Consider the following 26,993-nt stretch of genomic DNA (forward strand, 5'->3'; position numbering starts at 1 on the left):
GCTTATTATTTACGTGCCTTATGAACTTATTTGTTTATTTATGTGAAGACCAAAAGAGTATAAGAGCGGGTGAACTCCTGGGAGTAGAAAATCTTTTTCTATTTCGAGCATTTTGACTCCCACTTTAATATTTCAAAAGGCAGTAAATCGCGAGGCGTCCCTCATAAAACAAAACTTCGTATAAAACTTGCACTCTTCAAGCACTCCTGATAGCGAACAAGTTTCATTCGTGAGCAATAAAAATCAAATCTGAGGTCTGCTCAGAACAGCATTCCTTCAGATATGTTGAACAAGTTACTTTTGAGCGAATAAGTAATTATAATTGTGATCATAATTCTTTCGATAACTTTAAGACCAGTCCAGACTACTGCTGAAAAGTCATTCTATCGTGAAAAGATCTAATCACACAGTAATATTACTAGTACCCTGCCTAAATTTAGCGGTTGTTAAAAAACTCCGAGAGGAATTTCATCCTCACATCCTTAGACAGCCTCAATTTCTAAATATACTGAAAACACTTACAATTTAAATCTCTAAATTCAAAGAAAAGGAGATCTTAATGAGTCAGCTTTCACGGCCATATTCATAAGATAATACCAATAACATTAAGACTTCCAAGCCTTGTTTTGGTCACATGGTAAGTACCAAGTCTTAACATCAAAGCAAACAGGTGGAAACTAGAAGTGCTCTTAGGACTACGACGAAACACACACGAAAATGCATATCCGAACCATTTGAGGGATCAACTATTGGAAAAAAATGCAGAATAGTAACCAAGTGCTCCACTGCATACGTCCCTGGGACAATGTACCCTGATCATCTTCGATTAGGGGGCATAAACCCTATTAGGAAAATAATCACCATTTTATTTATATCCAACCTCAAGTGCCGCTTCTGCACTTCCCTGAACCATCTTCCATAGATGAATATGATCCTAAGAAAGAAAATTAACTTAAGTTGGTTACTTTTAAGGGAGGCAGGATGCGAGGGATTTTCGAAGCCTCTGAGAAGGATGAAAGCTATCGGCTTCGTAGAGTTGAAGGGGATTCGTTTTAGGTTGGTATTGCTGAAATGTGAAGTAAAAAGGTGGACATCTGAAGAATACAAGTCAAGTCCAGACATTAATGTTTTGATTGATTACTATATTTGTTTGTATGGAGGTTAATAGAAAAAGCTGTCATTTGGCTCCCATTTTCGCAATCTGTCAACACTCACACCAAGGATAACGTACAAAGACCACTTGGCGATCGGCTGCAACGACATAATAGCGAGTGCACATTTGATTTTATTTTAAAATATAATCGCAGACTATGTCTTAAGGAAACGATGAAACCTTTGAAAGATATGTGGATGTCTACTTAACGCGAATGAAGAAGGATGATTTATCCATTGCAAATAAGATGAATTCAAAAATAGAGGCCTATAAGATAAGATTTAGGGAAAATTTTGAAAAAGAAGGTATAGGTATATAGCAGATTTTTACCATGAACCCATACACGCCACGCGAGCGCTCTGAAATAGTTGAAATTTACAAGAAGTCAATTGTGAAAACTGAACGTGCTTTTAAAATATTAAAAAATGTGAGAAGTGCGCCTTCTAAGAACACCATTAAGCGTTTATACGAAAAATTTTCGACTGGTAAGGCTCTTTCTAATCCGAAGAGGCCATATAAAAATCGACCAAGGCGACCGGCCGAGAATATCACTGCCGTACGAGCCAGTGTTGAGAGGTCCCCAAGAACATCCCAAAAACGCTCGGTCCACTTTACAACGGATTATTCGCATTGATTTGCATTTGTTCCCATACAAAATGCAATTGACGCAAAGAATGTCGCCTGCGGACAAGCCTCGTCGATTGGAATGGGCCCAAAGGGCCCAAAGGTCCGTCGAATATGGGCAACCCTGTATATACATATTTTTTTGTAAAGGATGAGTTCGGGAAATATGGTTAAAGTCCTTCATGTACCTCACAAGAAAGGGTCAACATCAGCAATATAAATAACTTATAAAACTTGCAATTAATCACCAACATACTTCAGACTTTGTTTATGCCAATATTTTTTTCAAATTCATTGCCATATTGGTCCACTACTTTCGGTATCTCCTCCACCAATGTCCACTTCTTAATACTCACAACGAACTTATGTCAACTGCCAAAAACTTGCAATATCGGTCTATTTCTTCTGGTACCTCCCTTGCAAACGAGGGACATTTATAAAATACGCTATTATTCGCGATTACCTTCATCTTAATGCCCGTGAAGATAAATTTTAAAATATAAATGCAATGTGTTGGTGCGCAAGGGGTTAATTGAAAATAGTTTCTTTTAATATTTATGATTTTTATCAATTTTTGCAAAAATATAAATATATAATTTTTTTAATTTTATTTTAATTTTTACTTCTATCGAAACCGCCACTTTGGTTAGAAAATCGAAAAAATTCGGTTATCTAAAATCAGTTGGGAATATAAGGCATATATAGCCAGAAAGTACTCCTCGAGACCTTTCATTTAAGACCCGCCTCAATGACGCAGCTAGCATAGTTTTTGTGCAATTCAGCATTTTCCATGCAGATTCCCTACCGCCAACACCACTCTGGTTATTCGTCCTCGTCGGGAAATTGTGTCATTTTCCTGTTAAATTAATTTAATTAATTAATTTAATTTAAATTAATTTAAAAATACGTTGATTTATCAAAAAAAAATGGTAAAAATCATTAATATTAAAAAAAAAAATATTTTTCAATTAACCCCTTGCGCACCAACACATTGCATTTATATTTTAAAATTTATCTTCTCGGGCATTTCATCTTTTACACATTTATATATTTCTCTCAGCATATATCTAAAGTAAGATGGGGTATATCGGTCTACCCCTCCCCACAAAAGGTCCATATTGTTGAAGAATAAAAAGAAGAAAAATAATATTTTTTAAATATATAAAATTAGTGTCCCATTTTCTTGATCGTTCTTAAATTTCATTTTCCCATCCCTGTTTCGTATAAAAATTATGATCTTATGATCATATTTTTTTTTAAAGACTCAAAGACACTTACCTTAACAATTAAGTTCTTTGTAATTAATTCGTCACTTTTTGAACTTGGGCCAGGCAGACAGACAGGCACACAAAATTCTTATTATTTTTTTTTATTCAGACATTCAAGAAGATTTATTAGACGCACATTTAAAACTGAGAAAGAGCGAAGCTCGCTAGGGTCTAGATATCTACAGATATGTGGTCTTTGTACTTTTTATGCTCAGGATGGTTTATTTTGTTTGTTACAAAAACAACAAAAATTGCTGACATTAATTTTTTGTATTCTGATTCAGCTGCTTTTCTTTTTTTTGTAATTTATAGCATACAAGAGACACAGATGACAACAAAAACAACAACGAAGAAGAAGATGTCGAATAAAGAAACCTCTTTTGTTTAAGTTGAACACAAATTTTTAAATGGATTTTTTTGCAATGACGAAATTGTGTACTTGTTTCTTTACACAGAGGGAGAGAGGGGGATCACATAGTGACTCAAACACTCAAATGACACAAATCTTAAAAGACCCGCAACAATTTCCACTTAATAATAAAACTCTCTGATTTTATTCGGCGGCTTCAGTATTATAATGCACAAAAGATGTCTTCTAGTTTTGAAATTTGTAAAATAACTGTGTTTTTGAATTTAAATACCGCCTCCACTTCACTTCCACGATGGAGACAAATGCTGTAACCGTTGTCAATGGTATTGTTGTTGTTGCTATTGTTACTACCGAACTCGAAACTATTTAAAATATTTAGCTTTGTTTAGTTCCACGCTCAGCTGAATTTGTGTAACTCAAAGAAGGAGATTCGCGTTTAAACTTGGAATAAAATTCATGACGTAAACCGGCGAACAGCCAACAGCTGAATGACACCAGCAGCAGCCATTTGTAATGGCAACAGCTACACTACCTACAAATGCAGTCACCGTCAACAGCAGAACCACCACCACCGTCATTGCTATCCCATCCATCCACCAGTAAAAGCAGTTAAGAAAGCAAAACGATCAGTTATCATCATCGTCGTCAACACAGTGGAACGAACCAGATACTAGAAACCCAGAGGGAAAATTCTCTTTAAAAGGCCTGGCTAAAAAGGTGCAACAATTGATGGGCAGACAGACGGACAGACAGACAGACAGAAATCCAGATGATATTTCAAGAAACAACCAGAAAAAGGAACAACAGCACATGACACACCACACACACATGCATATGCATAGGCGTCGTATCACACACACACACTATACACCCAAACAACGGTGATGATAAATGACCATAAGAAAACGAAGGTATTTTCCATCAATGGAGGCTGTTAGGGAAAAACTAATTTGTACGACAAGGTTTCCCCATTCCAATATCGAAATTTCTTTCTCCGAATAATTTCTCTTTCAAAACAAAGGAAGAGAAAAACGCAGCAGCGCAAAATTTTCGCTGATAACGAATAGAGGACCTTTTAAATAACACAAGGAGAGGAAAACACAATAACAACAAAGGTTGCACAGGCGCAATATAAAATTAATACAAGGTGGAATTTAACAACCCTTACTTTTTGTGGTGTATATGAAAACCCAAAATACGGGGACGTGCACAAACACAATCACACATGCCGACACTATCGTATAAACCCTTTCTCATCGACAGGCAAGCAATCTTTAATCTTTTTCAAATAAAGAAAAGGTCATTGAACACTAGGCCATGTAGCGTTAAAACAACAACAATCAGACCTTTTAAAGGACGATGGAGAGAAATAGAAGGAAGAAAAGTAAAAGACGGACTTTTATGTTTTACATAGATGGGAATATTCCAAAAAAAAACCTCAAATAATAATTGCATTTGTATGAATTCAGGATAAATGGTATAATAATTTTTACCCATCACCAAGTTCTACGGAATATTGATTTATTGGCACCATTCCATTGCAAAGTGGTCGCTGCTATTGGCCAAAATTCAAAAAATGAAAATCAGATATTTATTGTCAAATGTGTACAAATGAACTCTTAAGGGGTTAAGCTTTTTAGAAAACATAATAATCTTGGCTTCATTCTAACGGGACACTTCGAAAATAGCATCAAAAAAGAGAAAATGTAGTTAGTTCTTTTTTTCAGTGGGATCAGAGAAAAAGTGGAGTAAAAATAGAACTGTATTAAAAAATTAAATTCATTTTAAAATTACAAATCTTGGCAATATTTTTGAAAAGCAAGGTATTAACTTATTTTTAGTGCAGTAATTTGTGTGTTTAGTATATGTGTATAATATAGAAGATGTGAGTGTTCTGAGTTGCCTTTAAGATTAATTTTGAAAATAAAATTGGATTTCAGTTAAAGTTTTAATTGTTTTCCCCCCAGAATCCTCCAATGTGTTTTTTTTTTTTTCACGCCATTAGTAATGGTCCTAAGATTCTAAAAGTGCTAATTTACTTTCAGATTTTGTCAGATGTGTACGTTATGCCCAATATACTGAAGTGACTTCGCTGTCAGTTTTGTCAGTTCTATGGTGCTAGTGACATAGAATATGTTTTTGTTGTTAGGGATTGATAAGGATGTAGTTGAGGGGTGTTCAATAATGTTGCAAGCATTGTCCTCTGGGTATAATATTTATGTCCAAAAATTTAAGGCCTTTGCACTGGATACTGCTAAAGAGTTAACAAATTTATATCCATGGCACTATTTTCCAAGTTTCGACTAAATCATGCCCGAAAAAATTCTCGTGTTTCAACAAACACAGATCTTATTAACCGTCTTCTTCTGAGCTCTGATCGTTTTATAATGAGACAGCGAACGTTACCAAACAATAACCAGTAAAGAAAATCTTAAAGTCGAGCGGGGCCGACTTCATGATACCCTACACCACTTTGCATATTTAGCAGAGCGTCACATTACAAATAAAGGTTTTAATGCGGAATTTGTGAGAATTAAATCATACCAGCAATGCTTATATTAATAATTAAAAGTCCAAAGGAACTAATATATAGGAGGAATATCCTCCTCTGAATCGATTTCTATTAAATTTGTCGAGGCATTTGCGCCTTTTCAATTCGGGCTTGTATTATCCATTTGGTGCACAATTAACTTGAAATCGGATAGATATATATGAGAGCTATATCTAAATTTGATATGGGCTAATATTACACGTTTGGTGCACAATAAAAGGCAAATCGGACGAAGAAATATATTTGAGCCATGTCCAAATATTAACAGATCTCGATAAAATTTAGAAAGGGTATTTCTGAGTTATATTTGATATATTTCCCCAAATATCGTTGTCACAGAGTGCACATTACGGCTGCGGAGGACAAAAATAACAAATCGAATGAACAATATATATGGGAGCTATATATATATCTGAACCGATTTCGATCAAATTTGGCATACTTATTTTCAGGTCCCATCTGGACGTACGTATATTCCATACTATTTGGGCTGATATTACATGTTTGGTGCACAATATAAGTCAAATTGGATGAATATATATGGGAGCTATACCTAAATTTTGACCGGTTACATCCAATTTCAATAGGGCCTTAAGTCAAACTAATTATTTGTGCAAAATTTATCTTTGACTTAATTTTACATTAAATTGTTATTTTATTTTGTTTACAAAAAATGATCAAATTTATACTTGATTTGTATAAAAAATGCTTTTATTTTTGAAGGTACCTTACAAGGGACTCTACCTGCTGGCGGGCTGCTCCAAATAATTTTCAGTAAGATTATTTTTTAGCTCCTTAGACAAGACAAGAATTGGGCAAATAACCCTTATTCGGGAGGTACGTTATATGGGGACCATGCCAAAACATGCATCGACCATATCCATTTTGTCACATTTTTTATATTTATCCCATCAAGGTACCATAACCAAAGATTCATATTGATATCCGCACTGAAAGTATTTTTGGCCGCTGTTCCCATACGACCTCGACCACTGTGCATTGGGAGCTGAAACGGCTAAAGCTTAAATCTTGTATTTTTGCATGTTGCGGTATAGAGGTGAACTAAGGCTGAGTTTTTGGAAATTCGAATTATATATGTACCAAAAATTAAAAATAAACTACAAGCATACGAAAAGTACTAAATAGTACTTACTTTGCATTTGGGTGAACGAATATTGCTACAGACATGTCATTGTGTGTAAGGTTGAAATTTAGAGGTAGTCTTGGAAATACCTACTAAAAAAGTACAAAAAGTACTAAATTCAGCATAGAGAGTAGGAAAATACTAGTAAGAATCACTCACAGTGATTCTATGGCGTTGGGATAAGCAGATGGATTTGAAAATGTGTACTATGATGTGTACGAAAAATACTAAATGGTACTAAATATAATAGAGTGGAATGGAGCTGAAATTATGTGTGTCTAAATTAGGTTTTTGGAAATGCGCACTGTATAGTGTACAAAAAGTATTAAATTTGGTATAGAAAGTAGGAATTTAAGAAGAATTATGCATTTTGGTAATAGGATTCCCTAAGAGTGTGCTAGATTTCGAGGTGCCCGGACATAATCCCCATTGCAATTATAACCGGTTTTTTCGATCATAACCCCCATAATAAAGTAGGGATTATGGCCGCTTCCACAACGGACATAATCCCCATGGGGATTATGATCGTTTGCTATGGGGTCTACATAAAAATTATTAATTTTAGTAAACTTGGTGTGGGAAATACTCAGTGGAGAATAGAAAATGAATCAAATTTAGAAAACTTTGGTTCGTGTTAGCTGTTTTTAGGCATACTTAAAAGAGATAATATCAAGCCCCGACCAAAAGCCAGCTACTTACAAAAAGTTTAAAATTGAGAAAGCTAAGATTGCGACTGCATACGTGGTCATGATGTGAATTTATTTTTATTTAGTACTAATTACCACTTTTCATCCGTATGGCCCAATTTTGATTCTTTCAAACATTTGACAAACTAAGTTATATGACTGAATTCTGGTCCTATATTTATTTCAAATACACTTTCATTCAGATTTTTGTAACAAAAATACATTGTCAATGGTTTTTAGTACTTTTTGTACCCGTAAAATAGGAATATTTCAAAATCAGCTTTATATTATCTCCTGTAAATTTTTAAGTATTTTTTGTACCCTGAACTAAGATGTTTCCTAACACCGCAAAGAAAGACCCCATGCCAATTTCAAAATTCTATCTTTTATCGATCTATCAATAGCAATGTTTGTCACTTTGTACCTTCAAATACTTTAGTGTCCTTAAAGTGCGAATTTCCAAAACTCTTGCCTTATCTCACCCAAACGTGAACCACCCATCTTGTACATTTCAGTACTTTTCGTACCCCTTAAGCTTAGAGTTGAAAATATCCAACAGTTTTATTTAACTTGATTGGGACCTTAGAAATTTTACCAGAAGAAAAATACAAACTTTTTTCCCATCTCCGACACAACACATGTCAAACTTTGTTTTCTTTCCGTTCAATTTATGTATATCCGCTGCTCAAACATATGTGCGTGGCGTAAATTTCGCAAAAAAAAAAAAAACGAAAAAATCTCAAAACAATATAAAGACCAAGAACGGCAGCAGCACATGTGTTACAAAAGGTGCCAGAGTTATCTTCAAATTTGGCATTTGCACCCCACACAGTCATGCATTATGTATGTGAATATGCCCAGGCACACGCACACCCCCTAACAACTATCTCAACTATAAGATGCAGCATAAATACTAAGGGGGTGATATGAAATGGAATGGTAAATCGATTGCAGCTGTTTTCAATGAAACTGCAAATATTATCGGTCATTTATTTGTTTTATTTGGCCTTCTTAATTTATTATCTTGGAAAAAAGTGTCACGATTGTAATCACCCACCCCGACGACGCCCTGTTGAACACGTGTCTTATTTCGCAAATTGAGTGTGCCCCCATTCATTTTCGCAAATTTTATTCACGTGGAAAGTTCTTAAAATAATAAATACAGCTAATGAACCCATAAATCCCGAAATCATGTTTGATTTGTAGTTCAAAGTTTTGTTACAGTTCTTGAGATGTTTATCAATTTTTCATTACAGGTGGGAAACATGAGAGAAGACAAATGGTTTTTCTTTGAAGTTTTAAGATGCTTACACGCTTAGGAAAAATGCTCTTCTGACTTGTACTTTCAGTCGAAGTTAATCCATTATATCAAACGATATGTGTGCACGTGAAAATGGTAATCTCTTGTTTGATGCAGATAATATGAAACTAATTTAATGAATAAATCAGATTGAAGTTATGGGGCTAAAAACATTACAATAGAAGGAGGAGCACACGGCTCTTTCTATCTAAATGATATCTTGCCTGTAAGATAGTTTATTTTTTTTATTATATAATTTAATTATTTTTTTCATCAATTACAAAATAACGGTATAAAAATCTATTAAAAACATGGAAGTTTTGTCAAGTCACCAATGTCAATAATACTTACTTACTTACTTTTTTCAAAATATTGTTAAACACTCCTTTTAAACTGGATCGTAGTAAGTCAAAGTGTTCCTCAAAACTATTTGTTAAAAAATTGTATATAGGATTCACCTATAAAACAATAATCGACATAGGCCCACTGGTATAAATTACCTCTGTTTATTTGACTGAAATTTTTGTATTTTGGACTCTTCAGGGTAGAACACCTTTCCTACAGAATATTTTAAATATAAACTATTAAACATAGATATATTGTTTATCCATTTTGTGCAGAATATTTATTCTTTTGAAACTTTCTGCGTAAAACAAAATAACGAAGTGTTATAGTATTTTTATGCATAAACTCGAAGGAAGGACGAGGAAAAATTTAACAAAATTTTTTGGAATTATTTTCGGTTTTTTATACCCTCCACCATACATAGTATGGAGGGTATATTAAGTTCATCATTCCGTTTGTAACTCATCGAAATAATCATTTTAGACCCAACAAAGTTTATACATTCTTGATAAGCGTAAAATTCTAAGACGATTTAAAATAGAAAGCTAAAATTTTGCGGATCTCTCTTTGGTATAAAAATCCCTTGGCTGAGAATTATCTATATAGGTCCACGATATCGTATAGCACCCATATAACGGTACCACGATATTCTGTATTTTGATTATTTTAGTCACATTTTCTAATAGAATGGTCTGAAAATCCACACGAGGAGTTCTTTGTGGGTACTTTACCCCCTGAAAGGGAATTGTCTATATAGGCCCAAAATATCGTATAAACCCCATATAATGGTATCCCCCTATATCCGGATTTTGATGATTTTAGCCACATTTTCCAATGGAATGGTCTGAAAATCCGCACAATGAGTTCCTGGTGAGTACCCCTGATATTCGGTATTTCTATGATTTTAGCCACATTTTTCAACGGAATTGTCTGAAATTCTACACAAGAGGTCCTTTGTGAACACTTAGCCCCCTGACAGGGAGTTCTCTATATAGGTCCATGATAACGGTACCCCCGATATTCAGTATTTTAATGATTTTATCCACATTTTTAAACGGAATTGTCTTAAATTCTATGCAAGGAGTTATTTGTGAGTACTTTATCCCTAGTCATAGATTTGTCTATATAGGTCCACAATATCGTTTATCGCCCTATATATGGGCACCTTCCGAGATTTTAACAGAATATTTAATGGATTTTATTTTTAATTTTTAAAAATGTCCTAGTTCGTTCCAAATGGTGAAGGGAATTCAAAGTTCGGCCCGGCCGAACTTACTGCTTTTTTAATTATTTTTTTTTTTAACTTTTATATAAAAGGGCAAATAAAGACATATTTTCTTTTGGTGACTCATAGTGAAATTTAATGAAGGATATTATTGTCTTTGACATCATCCTTCTAAAATTAAGCTTTGCAGGAGATTTTTGCAAAATTAAAATTTTGTTGCATTCCAGGACCTATTGTAAAATGTATGATGTATATGTTTGTAAAATATTTTGACTTATTTCGATCTCGTTTAAAAGGAGTTTTTAATCTTATTTTCAAAAAAGCCCAAAGTGAATCCTTTGGTCGCTCGCTTAAGGTAATATCAGTGATATAGCCACAGACACTATATACTTTAAATGCACAATTATCACAATGCAGAATATCGATCGTCGCGACCATGGGATCATCAAATATTAAACACTTTCATTAAAAAATGTGTCTAAAATCATCAATATACTGAATAGCTGGAGATACATTTTTCGGGGCTCTTTTAAATAGCTCGCGCATATTTCGCGTTTTTCTTTATCATTAAACAACGCAGTATTTGAAAATTTTATTAACAAATTGCGCACTTTGTTAAGAAAGTTCATCGCGCTCTTCTTCCATTTTATGGTCATCAATTGTGGGCTCTTGGAAAGTTGGCCGAAGACATTTTAATCGAAAAATTGTGATCAGGGGAATCAATGCATACAAAAAAAGACACAATATAGTACTGTTTATGGGCTGCTGACATCGTTCGACATTACTTTTCCAAAGAAGTTGTTAATCGTAACGTAACTCTGAATGGTGAGCGGTAATTCGAGATTATATCCAACAGCTTGACTTGCATGTCCTGTGGATTCAAAAAAAAAACGGTGTCACATGCAAAACAGCACGCACGTTCCTGACCGGATGCCTAGAGTGTGCGATTAACGTCTTTACACCATTTTGTTGTGGGGCTATGTTAAAGATCATGTCTTACAAACCTCCCTTAAGGAAATGTTCTGCCACAGAAGATAAAACCCATTTCAAGCTCTTCAACTAAAATTTTAAAAAATTATTAGAAAATACAGCCTAAATCATCAAAATACAGAATCGCTGGCTTTATAGGAGCTATATGAAAACGTGGACCCACATGATTCATTTACTGAAAAATTACAGATAGGAGAAGAATTCCAGCCTGCTTCCTCAATTCGTCCAAAAGATATCGATAACAACTTAGGGCATCGATAAATCGACTTGGAACATTACGCTGATCGAAATATGAGGGAGGATTCAGAACTGAGCTTATTTTCTTTTTATACCCTACAACACTATGTGTTGGGGTTTGATTGGGCCAAAAATTATGTAACACCTCGAAATATTGATTTCCCACATAGGAAAGTATATATGGATCTTCCTATCTCGCCGAGTTGAGTCGATCTAGCTATGTATGTCCGTCCGTCCGTCTGTCCGTCTGTCCATGTTAATTTGTAATCACTCTACAGGTCGCAATTATGGCCCGATCTTCACGAAATTTAGAATGGAGGTGGGGGATCGTTTGGAGTTGATCGCATAATATTTAGGGGTGGAAATGGACCAAAAACTGAAAAAATGTCGGATTTTGCAGTAGCTATACAGGTCGCAATTATAGACCAATCGACGCGGAACTTCGCGTGTAGCTAGAGTTTAGGGCGGGGAAAAAGCCTACCAATTTGGGTGGTCATCGGATAATATTTAGCGGGTAAAATAGACCATATCTTTTGTGTTGAAAAAATTCAAAAATTTTCATTAAACCGCGAATATTTTAAATCCCGGCGAAATCACAAAGCCATGACAAGGTTACTTCTGATCTTTACATTGATGTTAACATCCAACAAATCGGATATATAGCAAAATATGAGCGATATATATGTCTATCAAAGAAGATATGCTTGAAAGATCTCTTATTAGTCGAGAACGGCTGAACTGATTTCGACAGTTCTCATTAATTCAGAATGGCCACTTGGCAGGAAAGAAAAAACGTCTAAAAAAATCGCACAAAAATATCTCTCTAAAGATAAAATTCTTGGTTTTGTAACATTTTCTCATATTTTTTCAATTTTGTCATATTTTTGGCATATTTTCATTTTCAATAAACATTTGGTAATATTTCTACAGCTAACAAAACTAAGTAGTTAGGATTTCAGGATATCATATACAGATCGCATTTATGGCCCAATCCTTACGAAATTTTGCATGGGGATAAGATGAGGGTCAGAATAGATGCCTACTCTTTTTGGAGATGATCGCTATATATTTAGGGGTTGAAATGGACCAAAAAACTGCAAAATTGTCAGCAGGTCAAAATTATCGCCCGATCCTCACGCACATTTGAATGGGGGTTACCACACATTGCAAAAGCCAAGCAGTTTCGGATAGCCATCCAAAATATTCAATGTGTGAAATAGTTGGCCAACTTTTGTAGACTAAATACGAAAATGTCCATTCCAGTGACTTTTTGGAGAATTCACAAATACAGGGATGACGCACTTCTGACTATTTCGTTAACACTGATTTCGTTGAAGAATATAATCAAATGTCTGTATCTCATATAGATGCGTTTCAGTCAAAAACCAATAATAAAAGTCAATCTTTTGCCACTTCTGAGAGATTATAGGTGTTTGGGAAATGTTGGTTCCAGATCTAGGAAGACCATTTAAGTGCAACATCTACCAATAAATTGGAAATGAGCAAATTAGTTTAAGTTGCTATTATTCGAAAATTAGAGAACGAAACCTGATGGCTTTCTTTTATTATTTGTCACAACATCTTGTGCAATCTCGCCTATATAAACTGTATCATTTATTATAGTGTTGTAGGGTATTCAACGGTGGGCCCCGCTCGACTGTAGCCTTTGCTTACTTGTTTTTTTTTTTTTATATTAATTTTGGAGCTCCATCTCGGTGTTCTATTTTTGTTGATCCAATACCAAAAGTATACGTGCACAGATACGTCGACTTGGATTTGTAGGGTCTTAAATAATATTAATAATTGGAATTACATGATATATACAAAAGTATATATTTTTGCTATTCAAAATTCATATCACAAAGATTCATAAATTTCTAATTCTCATCTGTAGCTCAAAATGTTGTAAAACTAAACTATTGACTAACGAGAAATTAAAAATAATACTCTTCCAATAAACTAATTACAAGTAATGTCCAACACTTAACGTGTCAACACAATGAATTATTTCGAAGAAGAGTTTATTATTATTGTTTAAATCATAAAGATGTACAACTCGCACAGCAATTATTGAGATAATGGAGGTAATGCAGGTAGACAAATGATAGTTGAACTGTGGTAATGCTTGGGTTCTGTTCCAGTTTTATACATGACTGCCATTGTTCTTTGAAATGAGTTCAAACTTAATTACATTTTAATGAATTGTTGTAGTTATTTGTAACACTTTCATATTCAAATCGGTAACGGAGTTCGAGTTCATTTAATCGAGGAAAGGAGAAGAACTGTCTAAAGAAAAATTCCCAAAATTTCTAAAAAATAATAATTATGAGTGTGGGTGAAAGTAAGCTGAATGCCAAACATCAAAGCGAGACATTTGACAGCCATGTTAAAGAACAGATTGGTCATGGAACAAAACAAAGGCCTGTGGTGAAGAAATGTGTCTTAAAGAACCGCGTAGTCATCAAGGAAATGAATTGATTACATTTTTTATAAAGAATTAACATTGTATTTAATAAATAGAAAACACGAAGAATAGTACTAAGAAAGAAGCTTCTGTAGCATCTGTAAAATCTTTCCTTTAAAAGATCTTCTATAGGAAAGAAAAAAATGCTTCTACTATACCTAAAAAGACCCGAAAATGTTGAATAGGAGCTTCCCAGGGGAATAAAATTAAATTAGCACATAGTAATGAAATTACATTCTGATCTTCATATTTCAACTATCTTCGATTAGGATTCATGTCGTTGAATTTATTATATGGTGTTATACCCTCAACTAGAGGGTATATATAATTTGATACGGCAAAAGCATGCATCATCGAAATAACGGCTTTAGACCCGAGGTGTCTTTGGATCAAATCCGTTTCAGGAAATTTCGAGTCGATTTAGGAGTGTTCGTACTTCCGACTTTTTTCTCTCTGGCTGGTGCGTACGATATCTCTCAAAGTATCCGATTTGGTCCAAACTTGGTACATCGTAATATTAGTTGTATTAGAACCTACAAATTAGTACTAATTCTGGTACAACGCGTTCCCGTACTCCAAAAACTAGCGAAACTTGCAGCTCTCTCGAGAAAAAAATGGCGCTGAGTGGTGCACATTTCTGCTTGTTTTAGCTACATGAATTTAGGTGAGCAGAAATGTGCATATTGTAAATTTGACATTTAATTGGCAAGGCTAACAAGGTTGAAAATTAATTATTATTATAGGTCATTAATTTTGACAAATCGTCTTCAATACTCTTTTTTTAAATTTTGGCGTCCTTTTCAGTAAGGTTTCACCAGTCCGATTAAGACTGCTTACTTTTGGAATTTTGAATTTAGACATTTTATCGCATTTCTGCTAATTTTCCGTTCCCCGTTCCCTTATTTTTTGAGCACACCTAAATGAGAATGACATTTCGAACTGTTCTCTCTTCTGCTAGTTTTACTACTAAAAAAGTACTGGAACACAACTATTATTGTGAAACTTACATCGAGTTCGAAAATAGGCAACATTGGTCCACTCCTTCTGATTATTTTAACGCTTGGTCCTAAATATGTTTGTCAGACTTCATGTATCTCAATATTCCTGTTAATCATAGATCCAATAAATATTTTGGTCCATTCCTTCTTGTTAAACTTTTGAATAACAATTATTCCTATAGAATTAAAAGTAAGTGTTCAATTTTATTCCCACATCAGTCCTATTCCAAATCGATCCTTTCAAGAGAGGTGTCTCGGTATTTAGAAATGGACTGCTGTAATCAACCAGCCTCCTCCTGGCCCACTACTTACAATTCGAGTATTTACACAACATAATTACTTGCAACAATCCGGCACTAACGTAGACTTCCAGATACAGATTGGCTACTGCTACGCCAACTAGGCCTGCCCCGAAATTTTCGCTAGTTTCACTCTCATAGCATGGAGAGTAAACTTTGTGTAAAGCTTGCACTCTCGCTAGCATAAATAACATCCTTAAAATGAATGTTGACTGAAATTTCTCTCCATTCCATCCTCGTAAATATCTACACTTAGTTTCATTAAAAAAATGCACACTAAAAAATTAAGCACACATGTGTGCAGCACCATTTTTATGTTTACAAAAGTCATAAAAGACAAAAATATACATTTGGCCTGCACCATGACTTGTGATGGTGATCTTTGAGGGGCTGTTGTTGTCTGATAGTCAAATGCCCAGCACAATTTAGTTCAGTTTACAAATAAAACCAAAAAACGTATGCCTATGGATGGGTAATTTTGTTACAACAAAACACAAAAATCAACCTGAAACCTTGAAAACAATATTGGCAAGCAACACCTAAAGACGTAGCCAAAAAACCAAAACATTTTCACCAAAAGCCAAGAAAAATATGAAAATCTGTTTGCATTGATAATTTGAATTCAAAACATGAACAGTTTTCTTTTTTGTTGATGTGCTGCAGTAGATTTGAGGTTGGAATGGTACAACATACTTGCGCATAATTATTATGTCTACGAAGTATTCAGATTTTCTTGGCTATGTGCATTGAATATTTGCATAATGCGTTTAATTGGAATACCCCACATTGGTTTGTTTTTCTTTGAAATCTTTTTCGTCTTTTTTTCATGGGGGTCGGTCACCGTACTCCTTTTGAGCGTCTCGCCATCATTCCATCCATCCACCCATACCAACACCAATCCATCCATCCATCATGACATTGTCTTCCAATAAATTACCATTAACTGGCAAATGAATGAATTATGCACTGCACTTCATTCGGGTTAAGTGAAGTGATGTCATTTGAATCAGCGTTCGTTATCGAAGTCATAGTTGGCGACAGTGACAGCGACGGCGACGCCAGCGTTGATTGGACATTTATTGGCAATTACTTGGACACACTAGTGGGATGAAGTTGCCACACATGCACGTACACACAAACACTAAATATAAACACTTAATGATATTGAAAAATGTAAATAATTTCAATATTTATTTATTTTTATTGTGTCTGACGCCGCCGGTATAGGTGTAATATAGCCGGCCATAAAATTAACATTTTGAAATACACACAATGTCTCTTTGTTGCTAAAGTGGATTTTGAGCAAAAAACAACAACACCAACAATGGTGTAAGCGGGTGTTGTTTTGTTAGTAGAGTTACGGCTGCAATGAATTAAATCAATTCATTACTTTTTCCTTATTTCTTCATGTGGTCAAGTATGACAAATGGGAGATATGGAATTATTGTATTGACACATATGGGAAACTTATAGAAAGTAACTTACAAGACCTTTGGACCAAGAAGGGGATGATTGGGAGACACTAGATCTATGAGTTTTTGTAAGTATTATTGTCCACAAAAAGGTGTAGGAAAAAATATTTTAGAGCCAAAATGTGGGATACTGGTGGAGTGTAGCATAGATGTATCAAAGAGTTTTTAAAATTATAGTTGTTTCTTTCTTTCATAATTATCTTTTGAAACAACAACAAGTTGTCGCAAAAGGAACTACAAGAAAGAGATCGATATAGTCCTTAATCCGAAATTCTCTCTTGAATAAGTGTACTTCTTTGAGTAAAAAAGGAAATCGAGCGTACTCTGTTTTTTACCCTACACCACAAGGTGGTCAGGGTATTATGTCTTTGTGCATTTGTTTGTAACAGGCAAAAGGAAACGAGATAGACCCATAGTTCCTTTTGATTATCTGCATAAAATCACACTCTGAGTCGATTTATGAATGTGCGTCCGTCCGTCTGTCCATGTATTTTTGTAAACAAAGTACAGTTCGCATTTATTGCCCTATCCAGATGAAATCATTTGTTTGGCCTAAGGACGAACCCTATTGAAATTGGAGATAATCGGTCAAAATTTAGATATAGCTCCCATATACATATATCTTTGTCCGATTTGCCTTTTATTGTGCACCAAACGTGTAATATTAGTCCGAATTGTATGGACTTCAAAATAAGTATGCTAAATTTAATCGAAATCGGTTCAGATATAGCTATAGCTCCCATATATATTGTTCATCCGACTTGTTATTTTTGTTCTCCGCAGCCGCAGTAACATGCACTCTGTAACAACAATATTTGGGGAAATATATCAAATATAGCTCAGAAATACATTTGCTAAAATTTGTCGAGATCGGGTCAGATTTGGATATATGTAGCTCCCATATATAACTTCGTCCGATTTACCTTGGATTGTGCACCAAACGTCTAATATTTGCCCAAATTGGATGAAATTTAGCTCTTACGACCGAATTGAGTCTAGAAGCTAGTATGTCTAATTTGGTGAAGATCGGTTCAGACATAGCTATAGCTCCCATATATACTGTTCATCCGATTTGTCATATTTGTTACCCACAGCCGCAATATGCACTCCGTAACAACGATATTAAGGGAAATATATAAAATACAGCTCAGAAATATGTTTGCCAAATTTTATCGAGATCGGTTCCGATTTGGATATAGTTCCCATATATTTTTATTAATTAATTGTTGTTATTAATTGTGCAATGGGCAATACAAGTGCGAATTTAAAAGATACAAATGCTTCGGCATATATAGTTCTTTGAATTTTAAATTATAACTATAATCATAGCGTGTATGATTGAATTCTTGAATAAAAACTTTTAATTGTTATGCGCAGCTCTACTAAATTAGCAAAGTGGTGTAGGGTATCATAAAGTCGGCCCCGCCCGACTTTAAGACTTCCTTTACTGGTTTTTTATTAAATGTAGTTCTTAATTTTTAGGATTACTGTATGCGTGTTCTTTGCTGCCGTCACTGCTGCAGCGGACGCAGCAACTGGTCCTACTTGAATGAATAAGGCCTACATCATATATATCTTTGTTCTTAATTGGTTGGGCCAATGGGAAATTAAGTGGCTGACTGATTGGAGAATTTTGCAATTGTTGATGTTGTTTTGTGCTACTTTAAATTTAAATGCATGAGCTGAAAGAAATGTGCAATTGAATGACAAGAGTGGAGGAAATATTTTAATTTGAGAAAAAATCCATGGCGTTGCAGTCCTCAATGATCCTGAATGGTTGAACAAAAAAGTAATATATGACTCACTTTTAGATGACAACATAGCAAAAACCCTGTATATTCATTTTCTATTTTCAAAATTACTAGACCAATTGGATGATATTCGATGTATTTCCAAATCTTCAATGAGATGGTCTACAAATTTTGTATAAGATCTGTCAGATCCTCTATGAGAAGATCTACAAATTTTAAGTTCTACAGCTCTATATGAAGATCTACAGATCTCCATTTATCGATCTCCAATAATAACATCTCTATCGCCTATAAGTAAAAAAGATGAGTTTAAAAAATTTTAGGTTTTGTATGACGATACGAACAATTTTATCCTCTTTACGAAGATCTACTGATCTTTCCCATGCAATAAATTTGCATCATATCACCGTAACAACAATAACAAAGTGTAGACATGCACCACCACAACAAATGCAAGTTGTTACTTTTCTCTCCTCCATCCTTTACCGAAATATATATATTTTAAGAAAGTCCAAACAAAATTCATGAAATTGACGCCATTCTTATGATTTCAATTCCAAACACTGCGTGCAATTCTATACATGGCAAAATGTTACATGTTAATGGATATTTTTGTTGTTTTTATTTGTCTGGAGCTGTTTTTCTCCACCATAGATAGATATGAACTATTCGTTTTGTTATAACCGGAAGCAACCCGTTGTTTATGGCAAAGGCAAAGAAGAATGAATGTATGACTACAATGAATGACTACACTGGCTGGCTGGTAAGCTGGCTGGAAATCTATATATGAGGCAAGTGAATTGAGTTTGCGTGCCAAAGATGAAGAAGTTCACATACAGTTATTATTGTCCATATGGGTATGGAAAAATTAAAAATTTGTTTTAGAAAGTCCAGTCATCAAAATCATATTCATATAAAGAAAACAGAATAATAAAACTAAGCCGCAACCGGGAAAGAAAAATTAAAGACACAAAAAGAGACGTATAAAATGAAAGAATATGACCCACAGACATCGGCGACATATATCCAAACATACGAACATTACAACTGAATTTGAAACGCTAAAATAAAAGCAAACGGCAGCGGCGGATGTGCATATGTGCGAGACATATTTATGGCAATATTCAATTTGAACGTTATACGCACCACAAAACGTACACACAGACAGAGACCATAAGAAGAGGAAGCAGGCACAAGGGGAATAGCAAAACATTCTCTAATAATACCACCAATGTTGAACTTTTACAGATTGGAGAACTGGGTACAATGAGGGATGTGTAGCGACTGGCTGTTTGGTGGTTGTTTCATGCTTCTTTGATATTGTGGAAGTCTTTCGGGTAGCAGATATACAAATAAAAACGAGGAAGTAATATAAAAGACAAGGTCGAACTTACTTCACCCTTTGCCAGAAAAAAATAATGTTTTTAAGCTGAAACGTAAAGGGCAAATTGAAAAATATCTTTGGAGGACAGGTGACTTTCAAGTTCCAATTTCTTAAAACATTTCTTTGTTACGCCAATAGAGTTCCTAGGATAAAGAGATCCTAGGGTTACTGATCAAAAGGGAATACGGACACATTAATCTATTCTCATAACACACGATGTTTGCACTTTGTATAGCGACTGCTTTACACTATAGGGGTGTCTCTATATCAACAAGATTGTCAGATATATTCATGTCGATGTATTTACCAAGCTTTCCGCGAAAACGTAGATTTTTTATAAACAAGACCTCCTCAGGCCTGTGGGACACATAGATTTTTTAATACAGCAATCAGCTTAGGGCCTTGGAAAACGTTGATTTTTTAATACAGCCATGAGTTTAGGACCCCCTCACTACAGCTGAAAACAACCAAAACTTCTCAAGATACCAGAAAAAATGGTGGATTTTTAATATAATTATATATTCGCCATGAAACCATCCACTATCGCTAAATAACCTGTGAGTGTCATATCTCACCAGTAATATTTTTTGTACCATCAAGCCTGAATAATGCCGTTAATTGGCAACCAGCCAGTCCATGGAAGATCGACCGATTACATAATTTCTAAACACCATTTCCTAACCAAGAGAACGCTAATTTACCCAAATTCAGAAAATTTGCCAGATTACCAAGCTACACTATTTGAGGGTGTCAAGAGAACTACCATCCGGTCACGTTCGAAACATTCGAAAATCAACTACATGGATGGACGCCAATCGTAAGTGGAATTCCCGAACAAGAAGTCTACAACCCCCCCCCCCCCCCCCCCCATAGAGAAAAAAAGGAAGATTTCAAGGCAGGGTGATGCCTTCGGACTTGCTTAATTGCTACATTGGTGGAATTACTCGCCGTCCAGCCGGTATTGAGATCCCAACGTATGCGTATAATTGTACGATCATGGCTTTGAGTCTTTTCGTTGTTGACATTACAAAGTACCCTAAGATAATATGGATCACACAAGCAATTAATTGAAAAGTTGTAGCAAGGCTTCCAACCATATAGCCGGCAGCACTTAGGTTGCATACATAAGACTTTGTTGACCTCTTATAACGCGATAGGTCATTCTGTGGTGAGATATGAGACCCCAGAGTGGTAAGGGAAGAATATCCGCTGCCCTTAGAATCACAATGGGGGGCCTCTCATGTCACCAGTGTACCTTCTACATGAGGAGGCTTTCGTTGCAGTAACTACATGGGTGTTACTGAGTTAGTTATCCAAACCGTCCAGGACCTTCACGATGTAGGCAGCGAGGTTCAAAGTTGTAATAGAAAGAGAGCCCCTAGATCAGTGAGCCCATGAGGCAGGTCTAACTAGCACTCATAGCGATGCAATCACACTTGCCATTCTCGTCTAAAGTGTGAATTTCGACCTCGAAGTCCATCCCCATCCATTGCAGATGAAAAACGCTTCCGGGTTAGTTTAGCTCGACTACTGGGTGGGAATTGATGAAAATGTGAGAAACGCGAACGAGACAGGTTCACATACTACGCTGCACATCTTTAATAATCCATACTCCAAGACAATCAGCCACACACAACATCTTACAACAACTACCACATGGACAGCAATGATGTAGCTACTTCTTCATATAGGACCGATGGATCATAAAATATGAAATAAATATCTTAAGATCCTAAAGGCACATGTCACAGATATCTGTAATAAGATCTGAAATGGGAATAAGGCTAAGTCTCTTTCGAACTGTCTCTCAATCGGAAAATTATGCAACATGTACTTCGCTTCCAATAACGGATAGGCGTGCATAAATCGACTCAAATTCAATGCAGACAATCGAAAGGGACTATGGGCCTATCGGGCATCGTTCTATAATTTGCAAACAAATATTTACACAAAACTTTTAAACGTTCTTAAAGTCTTCTCTAGATATAAGATATGGTAAAAGTTCTTAAAATTCTTGTTACTAATTTTGATACTTTATTCCTGGTTACAAATATAACGACAAGCTAAATATATGGTGAAGGGCACTATACAAAAGCTGCAAGCAGCATAACAATCAGAAGGGCAGCAACAAGTTTCGATGTGTGTTTGGCGAGCATATGAAAGTTTTGCCGCAACAATATTTTCAACACCACCAGCGCACATTCACCGCTGCTGCTGAGTGATGGAATAGGTCGTTCGTTCGTATGCCTTTACATCAGTCCGTCCGTCCACTCGTCAGCCCATGCAATCATGACGAAATGTAAATGTGCGCAATGGGCTTTGTTTTTGTTTTGATTCTTTTTATTTGTTCAACTTCATTGATATCTTTTTTAGGGTGTACGTATTTTGTGCAAACTGAATTGTATTGAGGGGGGCAGGCGATATGCCTGAATAAGGTGCTAACCAACAACAATAACATTGTTTTCTTTAACGCATTTTATTCTGGTTGTTTTATTGTTAATGATGTAAAATTTACAAGAATCAAAGCAAAGAAAAGCGCTATCACATTTGTTTACAATATGAAATAGTTGGTACTGTCCGAACATGTGTGTTGTTGGATGTGGTGTGGGATAGACAATTGAATGGATATCTCAATAAAAATGAACATGGTTGCCACAATGTATTATTCATTTGTTAAAATAAATAACTAAATAAAATACAATTAGGTGACGACTGACATCCCTATATTAATGTATCATAAACTTACCTTAATGTTTATTCGCTTGTTTCCAATGGCACTTATAAGAAGAAAATCCTGATTCTCACACTCAAGTGCCCAAGATGTACACAGCAGGCGTAACCTTGGACAATGGATGAGCAGATGTGTCGAAATCCAATTGATGAAGAAAAAAAAAAACAAAATGATGAGCGGGCCAGCTGCACTTAGAAATACGTAGTTTACCAGTGGGACATTTTTAAGTGTTTCTTAAGGAATTTGATAAAAAACCAACAGTAATTTAACATCTCTTGATGTTTTCTGAGTTTTTTTTTTTTGGTAATCTTCGAATTGATTTTTTTTACTGGCAGCTTAAAAACTTCTCAATAAACTACCAATTCTCCACACTGTTTTTAGGTTTTTAGTTCATGTTTTTTTCTAGTATTTCCTTTTAATTGAAATTACCATCGCAATGGTGTATAAACTTCATTTTTTAATCATTAATTGCATCTATTTTCATTTTTAATAACTGCAACTTTCTTTATCTCCTCATTTTGTTTTATGAAATAGATGCGAAAGGAGAGAGGGACACAAAACAAGATCGATCAGTAGCTTAAAAATCGAATTCGCAAAAAAAAAAAAACGATAAAAAATTTTAATTCATCCACAAACAAAACAATCACCCGCCGTAACCGAACAAAACAAACCGACGACCAAGAGTTTACAAAAACGACTATTTGGAAATAAGGTAAAATGAAGGAATAGGAAACTCTGCAAACAAACGAGAATGAAAGAATATTAAATAATAGGGACCTGTAGTGCTTTAATAAAACTAATCAAATTCAGAACTAACGCCAATTATCGATAACAGTCTTTTTCGTCGAAAAAACAAACGATTACAAATGCTTGAAAATAAGGGGAAAAGAGGAATGAGAAGCCCTGGAATAAAAATGTGAATTAAAAATAAATATAAATGCATATTTTACATTACAACTGCGAATTGGTAATATACAAGTGAACATTAAAAGAACATAGGAGCAATAAAAAACAGAGATTTGTAGTGCGATTATGTATGTTCCGATACTTTTTATTTTCATATGCTTATAATTTGCACAAAATCAACTTGCAATGGAATGTATTGATCATGTGGGTTATGCTGCAGAAAAATTTAACTATTTTTATCTCGTGTAATTCAGCTCGCCGAACACCAACCTTTTTTTTCGAAAATTCAACTTGCCGTTTTCAAATAAAATATGCTGAGTATTAGGGATTTGCAATTGAAAATTTGACAATTTATCGAATATCTACGAAGAAGCCAACCGATGTCTTAAGCCAGCCAAATATGCTCTTCATGTATTTGCAGCCTTAGGCTGGATAAGCGCTTTAAGCGCTTTATGTATTCCCAGCTTTACTGATTTGCAAATGAAATTTTTAAATTTTGGCGAATTGTGGTATTCGGCTAGCTGAATTCCAAAATTTTTTTCGAAAACTCAAAATTCAACTTGCCAAATTGTAATAGAATGTGTTGAGTATTAGGGATTTGAAAATAAAAGTTTTAAATTTTGACTAATTGTCGTATTCAGCGATCTGAATTCCAAAATTTTTTCGAAAACTCAAAATTCAACTTGCTGAATTGTAATAGGATGTGCTAAGCATTACGGATTTGCAATTAACATTTTTAAATTGTGGTACTCAGCTAGATGAATTCCAAAAATTTTTCGAAAACTCAAAATTCAACTTGCCGAATTGTAATAGAATGTGTTGAGTATTAGTGATTTGCAATTAAAATTTTTAAATTTTGACAAATTGTGGTATTCAGCTAACTTAATTCCAAAATATTTTCGAAAACTTAAAATTCAACTTGCTGAATTGTACAAGAATGTACTGAGTATTAGTGATTTGCAATAAAAATTTTTAAGTTTTGACAAGTTGTCGTATTCAGCTAGCTGAATTCCAAATTTTTTTCGAAAACTTAAAATTCAACTTGCTGAATTGTAATAGAATGTGCTGAATATTAGGGATTTGCAATTAAAATTTTTAAATTTTGACAAATTGTGGTATTCAGCTAGCTGAATTCCAAAATATTTTCGAAAACTCAAAATTCAACTTGCTGAATTGAAATAGAATGCGCTGAGTATTAGGGATTTGAAATTAAAATTTTTAAATTTTGACAAATTGTGGTATTCAGCTAGCTGAATTCCAAATTTTTTTTCGAAAACTCAAAATTCAGCTTTCTGAATTGTAATAGAATGTGCTGAGTATTAGGGATTTGCAAATAAAATTTTTAAATTTTGACAAATTGTGGTATTCAGCTAGCTGAATTCCAAAATTTTTTCGAAAACTTAAAATTCAACTTGCTAAATTGAAATAGAATGTACTGAGTATTACTGATTTTCAAATAAAATTTTTAAATTTTGACAAATTGTGGTATTCAGCTAGCTGAATTCTAATATTTTTTCGAAAACTCAAAATTCAACTTACTAAATTAAAATAGAATGTACTGATTATTAGAGATTTGCAAATAAAGTATTTAAATTTTGGCAAATTGTGGTATTCAGCTAGCTGAATTCCAAAATTTTTTCGAAAACTCAAAATTCAACTTGCTGAATTGAAATAGAATGTACTGATTATTAGAGATTTGCAAATAAAGTATTTAAATTTTGACAAATTGTGGTATTCAGCTAGCTTAATTCCAAAATATTTTCGAAAACTTAAAATTCAACTTGCTGAATTGTACAAGAATGTACTGAGTATTAGTGATTTGCAATAAAAATTTTTAAGTTTTGACAAGTTGTCGTATTCAGCTAGCTGAATTCCAATTTTTTTTCGAAAACTTAAAATTCAACTTGCTGAATTGTAATAGAATGTGCTGAATATTAGGGATTTGCAATTGAAATTTTTAAATTTTGACAAATTGTGGTATTCAGCTAGCTGAATTCCAAAATATTTTCGAAAACTCAAAATTCAACTTGCTGAATTGAAATAGAATGCGCTGAGTATTAGGGATTTGAAATTAAAATTTTTAAATTTTGACAAATTGTGGTATTCAGCTAGCTGAATTCCAAATTTTTTTCGAAAACTCAAAATTCAGCTTGCTGAATTGAAATAGAATGTACTGAGTATTACTGATTTGCAAATAAAATTTTTAAATGTTGACAAATTGTGGTATTCAGCTAGCTGAATTCCAAAATTTTTTCGAAAACTTAAAATTCAACTTGCTGAATTGAAATAGAATGTACTGAGTATTACTGATTTTCAAATAAAATTTTTAAATTTTGACAAATTGTGGTATTCAGCTAGCTGAATTCCAATATTTTTTCGAAAACTCAAAATTCAATTTACTAAATTGAAATAGAATGTACTGATTATTAGAGATTTGCAAATAAAGTATTTAAATTTTGGCAAATTGTGGCATTCAGCTAGCTGAATTCCAAAATTTTTTCGAAAACTCAAAATTCAACTTGCTGAATTGAAATAGAATGTACTGATTATTAGAGATTTGCAAATAAAGTATTTAAATTTTGACAAATTGTGGTATTCAGCTAGCTTAATTCCAAAATATTTTCGAAAACTTAAAATTCAACTTGCTGAATTGTACAAGAATGTACTGAGTATTAGTGATTTGCAATAAAAATTTTTAAGTTTTGACAAGTTGTCGTATTCAGCTAGCTGAATTCCAAATTTTTTTCGAAAACTTAAAATTCAACTTGCTGAATTGTAAAAGAATGTGCTGAATATTAGGGATTTGCAATTAAAATTTTTAAATTTTGACAAATTGTGGTATTCAGCTAGCTGAATTCCAAAATATTTTCGAAAACTCAAAATTCAACTTGCTGAGTTGAAATAGAATGCGCTGAGTATTAGGGATTTGAAATTAAAATTTTTAAATTTTGACAAATTGTGGTATTCAGCTAGCTGAATTCCAAATTTTTTTCGAAAACTCAAAATTCAGCTTGCTGAATTGAAATAGAATGTACTGAGTATTACTGATTTGCAAATAAAATTTTTAGATTTTGACAAATTGTGGTATTCAGCTA

The 26,993-nt window shown here is 34.1% G+C and overlaps 1 protein-coding gene across 2 annotated transcripts in view; it reads right to left on the reverse strand.

The window, feature by feature from the left end:
* The window catches only part of LOC101900201 (pleckstrin homology-like domain family B member 1), a 59,714-nt gene extending 36,105 nt beyond the window's left edge, over positions 1–23,609 (reverse strand). The window contains exons 1-2 of one of the 2 annotated variants that reach the window (XM_059119374.1): positions 23,422–23,609; positions 23,008–23,225 (exon numbers count right to left, since the gene is read on the reverse strand). In XM_059119374.1, the coding sequence (XP_058975357.1) occupies positions 23,008–23,225; positions 23,422–23,446 (243 nt within the window). In that variant the 5' untranslated portion in view covers positions 23,447–23,609. Of the gene's footprint in view, positions 1–3,055; positions 3,351–23,007; positions 23,226–23,421 lie in introns of those variants that run through there. The other variant, XM_005181984.4, reaches the window with a different exon arrangement.
* Between the last annotated feature and the right edge of the window lie 3,384 nt (positions 23,610–26,993).

Source organism: Musca domestica, unplaced genomic scaffold (assembly GCF_030504385.1).
Source record: "Musca domestica strain aabys unplaced genomic scaffold, Musca_domestica.polishedcontigs.V.1.1 1, whole genome shotgun sequence".
Lineage (NCBI taxonomy): Eukaryota > Metazoa > Arthropoda > Insecta > Diptera > Muscidae > Musca > Musca domestica.